At 32.9% G+C, this 8,483-nt stretch overlaps 1 protein-coding gene across 1 annotated transcript; it reads right to left on the minus strand.

Moving 5' to 3' along the window:
* Positions 1–88: 88 nt before the first annotated feature.
* LOC141659864 (glutathione S-transferase T3-like) lies at positions 89–553 on the minus strand. Its single transcript, XM_074466790.1, has one exon. The coding sequence runs from the start codon at positions 551–553 to the stop codon at positions 89–91; it is 465 nt and encodes a 154-aa protein (XP_074322891.1).
* Positions 554–8,483: the final 7,930 nt, after the last annotated feature.

An 8,483-nucleotide genomic window follows, 5' to 3' on the forward strand; every position in this document is an offset into this window, starting at 1 on the left:
TCCGCTTGTAGTTGACGATGATTTGGTCTATCACGAATTTGAATGTATCTTTGAACGTAGTTTTCATATGGAGCAAAAGGTTCCTCGCCTAATCACTTAATTTAGTTCTCTTCATGCCTTCGCTATTTGTTGAAGGAGTTCTCCACTTGGGTTGCCTACGAAGCTCGCTCCAATGTTTGTCGAAATTGCATTTCTTTTGGTATTTGGCTACATGGAGCTCATGTGCTAACTGAGTTATGTTATCCATATCGGAACCTATTTTTCGCTCGTCTTGTTCAGAACATGATCCAAATCGTTGAGCCCCTTCATTTATTCGTTGCCACCTTTTTTTCATAGCAATGGCTCCTCGCTTGATGAGACCGGGAATACTTTCTTCGCAATATTCACGAATACGCTCCCAAAATGTTTCGCCTTTTTGATCGGTACCGATCATTGGATCAATTGACAGATTCAACCATGCACTTATTAGGAGTTTATCTTCATTCCATTTCCATTGACCAATAACTTCTCGTATATCTTCGACTTCTTCACAATCATATGCACTTGGATTCATTTTTGTTGCTTTTAAAAAAAATAAATTCAAAATATTTTTTTTAGGATGATAGAAGTGTGAAAAATGAGTAAGAAGGGTGGGTATTTATAAGAATAATTTTTATTACCGTCAACTTCAACGGCTATTTTTAAAAACAAAATAATGTAGAAACATAGCAACGGATAGAAATATAAATGGAAGCATAGCAACGGATAGAAAATTAATGTAGAAACTGAAAAAGCAAAAGGCAGATGACAGTTTTGGCAACTTTACAGCAACTGGGTTTGGCCACTACGGTGGGCTTGACCAGTTTTTCTAAACTTCTCCAACACATGGATCTCCTCTCCTAGCCAGATTGAGTGTCCCAAGGCAGCAAACAGGCTCGCGCTGCGGGTGTTCTTAAGACTTAAGAGCGGTAAAGGGTACCAATATTATATGGCCGTCTCAACCAAGTCTCAGGCCTACCTAATGTTAGAAATGAGGCCCTTATTTTTTAATATATATCAAATTAATTAATAAAAATATCATTACATAATAAAGAAAACTTTTACAAAAATAATATATTAATAAAAGATCTATATTCTATTTTCAACTTGATATATTAAAAAATCAATTTTAATGAGTTATGAGAGGCGGGAGTAAGTTAGGAGAGGAGTAAATTTGTTATGTTTAGTATATTTGATCATTTATATAGATAAATGAAAAAGACGTTAGGTGCTTTTATGTTTAATTAAACTCCATTTAATGAAGATGAGGTTTACCAAGACAAATCATTTATGGATGACACGTATTTGTCTTTCAAACTTCTTTAGACATTTATATATTTTTATTTTTGATTCCGTAATACATGGTACATATCATAGTGAAGTCTCTTAATATATATTTTTATTACAATTATGATCATAATCTATATTTTTAGAATTTTGAACACATATTATACAAATATGATATATAATATTTATGATAACATAATAACAATAATTTATATTTCATAAATCTTTCAATAAAATGATAAATTACTTGGCTATTCTTATTATTTAAAAATAAAATGATAACTCAATTTTCTTTACTTTAATTAATTATTTTGAAAAAAGTGACTACATTGCAAAAAAAAATTAAAATTTATGTAGTTTTAAACTATTTATCCTTAGATTTCTTGAAAAATAACATGTTTGTTATTGATATTAAATAGCACATTTTTTGATAAACTGATAAGCCCCAGTAAATTTAACAACAGTTAATAGTTTTGAAAAACTAAATTGCACACGTATTACAAGAGTATTAATATCATTTATTTTTTCAATTTGGTAAAAGTAAATCTAGGTTATATTTTTTAATACTAATTTGATATTATTTTTTTTTGGAAAAATTTTGTATTTTACATTTTTTACCTAAAATAATGTTCTTATAAAAATAATTAATATTTATGTATATATATATATAGGACAAAAAATATTGGGGTCCTATATGTGAGGGCCATAAGCTACCGCTTAGTTGACCGTGGTCCCTTATATATGTGGGGGTCCTGAGCGACGACTTAGTTGACTTTATTGTTGAGCCAACCCTAAATAGTATTGATTCCATACGTGATTACAGTAGAAAAATTTCTTTATGTTATGATAATTAACACCATTTGTGTTATACTTAACGCCGTGGGTTAGCAATTAGCAAGCATGTGCTAAGCGAATTACTACAATAATAAAAAAGAAAATCTTAGGTAATTCAAACCTCTGCCTAATATTGAACTGATTAAGCCATGCTACTATTGCAAACACTCTTTTGTTTAAGAATAACTTGAGCACCATCACAGAACTACTACAATAATTTTGTAATGCAACCCCGCAATAGTTTAAAGCAGAATGATAGGAACTAGAATTTAAGCCCGCAATGCTGGGCTTCATAATTTTAAAAAACTAATTTTTGTGGGAATTTTTTTTTGTTGTGGCTAATGACATGAGCAATAACATATCATATAATACTATTACAGACAGATTTTTTGGTTCGATTGTTAGTGATAGTTGGAAACTGAAGAAAAATTACATAATCCGAAAAACATAAATATAAAAGTCTGATATTTCATGAATAAAAATCTAAATAGACTAAAAATTGAGGTCAGACATTCCTTGCAGCTGGTTTGTTGATGTTGTTGCCTAATAAAAAACAGAGGTATTAGTAAGTTTTTTGATAGGTATGTATATTATTGGAAAGTATGTAATTGGAATGTATATAATTGACTTACTTGTGAAGTTGATTGTTGGTTTGCAAGTTTGCAGGTTGTTTCATTGTCAGATGGCATAACAAATCTTTTGCAAATGTTTGTTCCCCAATAAACATTCATTTTTTCCAACACATTCATCTTCTTTAGAGCATATGCACGGGAGCCATCAGAAAATCAATTCAGCAGATGTATCAATGCTTCAGTGTAAATATATAATGCAGCGCCTCTTTTTTCCCTCCATCAATTATTGATGGAGCATCAATCCATCACCCCCACCATCAATATTTGATGGACCAGCTGATGCCATTGATTAGTGGGCTCCACAACTACTTTTCTCTTTTCCTTCTTTTTTACTTGCTTTGTACATAGCTTTCTGGTGTTCTAACGGCTATACAACGGTTATAAATTTCCAACAGCTCTATTTTTTCATTTAACGGTCATATTTTGTAGCCTATAAATTACAAAATTTTAGATTCATTTGTGACATAAATTTTTACACACTTATATTTTTTTATATATTTTCTGTTTTATATAAATACATATACATATTTAAGAAAATGGGTACTAACTGGCTCCCCTCCGAAGAATTACAATTATGTATTTCTTGGGCTCGACAATCTGTTGATCCAATTACCGGTCGATACTCAAACAAGAATAATTTATGGGGGCGAATTCATGAGGATTATGCGCAAAATTGGTGTGGCACTCCCGAAAATCCTCGTGCCGAGCCTCGTTCAAAAATTGCTCTGGACTCACACTTTGCACCATTGAAGAGATTGCTCAAAAAATGGCAATGTGCCAAGAATCAAGCTAGTAGATATAGTGCAAGCGGAACCAATTTGGTAGATGAGGTAAGATTTATATATATATATATATATATATATATATAGTAAAGATGTTTTAAATTATTTGTGTAATAATTTAATATCTATAATTTGTTATGTTTTAGATCACTCAAGCTCAGGGATTATATTTCAAGGATACAAATAAGACATTCGACAAATGGGAATGTTATGAAGCGGTTGCTGGACATCCTCAGTTTGTAGATGTTCCCACTACTTCTCCTCCATTTCAACGAAATTTTCCAACACAAATGGATTCACCACCAATCAATTTGAATAGTGATGATTGCGTTGATGAAGAAGGTTTCACGACTCCAGAGTCTAATCGAGAAACAGAAAGTCCTTCTAGTCCAGTTAGACCGATGAGAGTAAAGGCGTCCAAACATGCAAAAAAGAAAGGAAAACAACGTATGACCGAAAAAGAAGAGATGTCTATAGCTATTTTCAATAATATGCAATGTCACCAAAAACAACTAGTGGAGGCCAACATCAAAAGAGACGAGGAAACCCTTCAAATGTCGAGAGAGATGTTAGAACTTGAGAAACGAAAAGAAGCAAGGCAGGCAAGACTTGATGCACTTGAGGAACGGAAAGAAGCAAGATTGGCAAAACACGAGGCTATTGAAGAATTAAGGGAGCAAACAAAGATCATGACAATGGATACTAGCCAAATGACCCCTAATACGAAAAAATGGTTTAAAAGAAAGAAGGCTGAGATCATGGAACAAGTGAATGAGACTACTACTGGCAGTGCTTATGTTCCTCGCTTTGATGATGATTTTTATGATTAGATTTAGCTATTATGTTTTTAATTCATTTATGTTCTATGTTTTTTAATTTTAATTTTGTTTGCTACTTTTGAATTCAATAAAATAAATTTATTTAAATTATGAAGTCGTACATTTTAACAGATAATAAATTGAAAACTATTGATTAGCTTCTATTGCCCAGTTGTGCTCCACCAAGTCATTTTGAAGCATTGTATGGATATAAGCTGATTCCAAGTTCTCAATACGATCCCAAAATGCTTGTTGATTTCTTCCATTTCTTTGTACTGGTGCAAAAGGAATTCGAACTCCATTACTATCTACTGGCCCATCATAAACTTGTGATGCTAATGGATTCATTAAATCTTCTTCTACCGGCTCTACAAAATCTTCTTCCACGAATTCATCCTCGACTATCATGTTATGCAATATGATGCAAGTCATCATGATGCTTCTAAGTGTGGAACGCTTATGCATCCGAGCACCATGACGAAGAATAGCCCATCGAGATTGCAAGATACCAAAACACCTCTCCACATCTTTGCGATATGCCTCCTGTTTCTTAGCAAATAATTTTTGTGATTGAGTGGCAGGATTTGATATAGTTTTTACAAATGTTGAATACCTCGGATAAATTCCATCAGCAAGATAATACGCATTGTTGTATCTTTTTCCATTGACGTGAAATACCACCGTTGGACTATTTCCTGCGATGACTTTATCAAATACATGAGACTGACCTAGAACATTAATATCATTTTGAGCTCCAGGCACACCAAAAAAAGCGTGCCAGATCCAAGTGTCATAAGAAGCGACTGCCTCTAGAATAATAGTAGGTCGTCCTTTTCGACCACTATAAGCCCCTCCCCACCCGCTTGGACAATTCTTCCACTCCCAGTGCATACAATCGATACTTCCAATCATACCTGGAAATCCTCTTTGTTCGCCCCTTGTTAGAAGCCTTCGTAAATCTGTTGGTGTCGGAGCACGAAGGTACTCTTGACCAAAGAGCCCTTTCACTTGTTGACAGAATTTTTTCATACACTCAAGTGTGGTTGATTCTCCCATTCGACATATTTCGGCACACTGATCAGCTGCTGCACCGTAAGCTAGCATTCGTAGTGCAGCAGTCATTTTTTGTTGTGGTAGCAACCCCAATAATCCAATTGCATCTGTTTTTTGATGCCAGTAGGAATCTTGAGTGCAAAGAGCTGTCATGATATGATTAAAAACATGAGGGCGCATTCTATACCTTCGACGAAAATCATCTTCATTGAATATTGGACGATCAACGAAATAATCTTCCATGAGATTTTTTCCTCTCGATAGCCTTTCTCTGGGATGATTAGAAGATTTTCCAGGTCGTGAGCCCCGTCCTTGTTGTTCATCTGGAGTATTGATGAACTCCATCATCATCGCCGATTCAGTCACCATGGTATTCATAATTTCAGTCTCTTCTTGACTGTGTTGTTGCCTCTGACTCAATAATCTTTTTAATGAATTCATTATTGCAAAGATTTGTAGTGATTTTGAGATGACTATAATATGAAGATCATGATATTATTTATAGACAATTTTCAATCTATAAATCTAGATCAAGACACGTGTCATAATGTGATTCAACGAAAATCTTATCAAAAATTTAAATTTATCCACAATCTTATCAAAAATCTAAAATTATCCAACAATATGTTATTGGATATTATTTGTGGGACCATTAAATAATAGAGATGAAATTAAATTTATGATATATAGTATAATTATTTATTTAATAAATAGTAATTGATGAATTGATGGAGTTATGTGGGTGTATAAAAATTAAGGAAAAAAGTGAATTTAGCTTGAATAGTAACCAACTCCATTGATTCAATTGATGAATTGATGAATTGATGCCCCCGATGGGTGCATATGCTCTTATAAGTAACTGAATGGTGTAGTTTTTGTTTGCAATTTCCTTCAGACATTTTGGAAAACACTTGTTCGTTTGTGCCTACAGACAAAATTCCAAATTACGATTGTTCAAACTAAATAGTAGTTAAACAGTGAAACAAAACAATTACCTCTTCGCTCAATTCCCGAGCTCTTTTCCCAATAAGTGTACGTACTTCCCTGTCCTCCAATACCACTTCCGTAGCTCCAGTTTTATCAAAAGCAACAGTGCTAATTTGGTACCTATTTCAATTTGTTATTACAATATTTGAAAGATTAGTAGCAATCTTCAACTTCTTATACATTACATTTTCTAATTATTTGATACCTCATTTCTGGGTGTGGAACTATTCTATTGCAGTGTGCACAAGTAAAAACACCATTCTCAGCACATATATGTCTCTCACATGAAGTACATATATAAGTATACCAGTTGGGAGTTTCTTCAACATACTTGTTTGTACATGTGTAATGACTTCGCTCTGCATTAATATAAACAGATTTAACAAATAACCATAAATTTCAAGATAAAGACTATAATGATGTTAACCTCAATGTAATCTTTTCCCAGATTCTTAATCTGTTCAACAGTGAGCACCTCAATCTTCTTTTTTGTGGTCTGTTCCATCAGTTTTTCAGCAACATCTGGTTGTTTTAGCCTAGTGGCCATTGAAAATTTGACAGATTAATAGAAAATAGTTATGAACTGCTACAACATTTGATTAATCTTATAATTTTCTCAGTTGCAAGACACTATGATGCTTGTAATTTAGGTAGTATTTTGTTGCACCTACGTTTGAGATATCCACTGCCTCTGCAGAGAATAACAGTTTTATCAGTTTATAGCAGGTGAATATTATGAAAGCAACTGCATATGATGTTAAATTAAATTACCATTCCAAATTCCAATTCTGCAACATGAAATAATTATAATCACAGGCTTCTCCAGTGTCTGCATCATGTCTTTTTCAAATTTCTCAGCAAATTTTTCCCAGAAAGTGATGTTAATGATTGAACTAATGATGCGTAAAAATGTTAGACATATAAAAAAAAAGAAATAGGTTTTTACAGTTTTGATGTTTGTCTAACTGTTACCTTCCATCGGTAATGACCAATTTAGCATTACTTTTCTTCTTACTTATCTGCTTGTTCATGTTGGTAAAACAGTCATACTTTTTAATGATTCCTACAACATCTATGAAAAAGATAGACACTTACACAATTACATTAAGTCAGCTGAATGAAATGAATAAAACAGAAATTGGAAGTAGACATACCTGCCAAGTATAGTTTTTGGTCTAACAAAGATTTGAGCTCACTGTGATCGTAGAAATCAAAAACATCTTCAGGGATAACTGATGTTGTTTCTTCAATTTCTTCTATCTTTGTGTCTTTGGTTAATATTAACCGGTATTCATTTCTGACACACCTAAAGATTTCAGTTGGTTTATACAGCTGAACTATAAAGTTTTTGAACGTATGGACATTCCCCACTGTTATTTTGCAGTACAGTTCTTCAGCAAATATTCTTGGCACCAAAGCATGCACTCTACTGGCCTGCATATGAAGTTTAAAAGGGTTAGAGCAAATTGAGTGGTTATTAGCAATATGTAATAAATTTCATTTAACCTGCTCATCCAGTAGGAGTACGTTGAAACTTGTAAATTCTTCTCCAGTTTTTGTAGTTCCTCTCCATAGTCTGATAACTCTAGCTTTGATCTTGTTATCATACTTACCTGGCTGCAGTTCTGAGAGTGATTCAAACTTTTTCCTGTAGGTTTTTGAAGATGACATTTTTTTCCTGTAGTTGCTGAAATTTGTAATATGGAGTGTAAGAAGTGAAATGGTAGTTTCAAGTAGTTATAGAGATAAATATTAATAGGATGTTGAATGTAATAGTAATTAATTGTAATGGTATAGACAATAAACTCTGATTTGATAGGTTAAATCAGGAATTTTTTAAAACCCTGATTTCTTTCTTACTTGTCCATCATTACAGTGTTTATCATAAATACAATAACCAAGCAAACTGCAAATTGCAAATGTCCATAAAGTAATAGCAGAACAACCAAAATACATGAAGATTTAACAAATTTTTCCTTGCTGAGCAAAATATCCAGGAAATCATCTGTTTAAATCTTCATTTCTGCATGAAGGAATAGAATTATGAGAAAGAAATTTGACGGAAGAAATAA

This window comes from Apium graveolens, chromosome 5 (assembly GCF_009905375.1).
Source record: "Apium graveolens cultivar Ventura chromosome 5, ASM990537v1, whole genome shotgun sequence".
Taxonomy (NCBI): Eukaryota; Viridiplantae; Streptophyta; class Magnoliopsida; order Apiales; family Apiaceae; genus Apium; species Apium graveolens.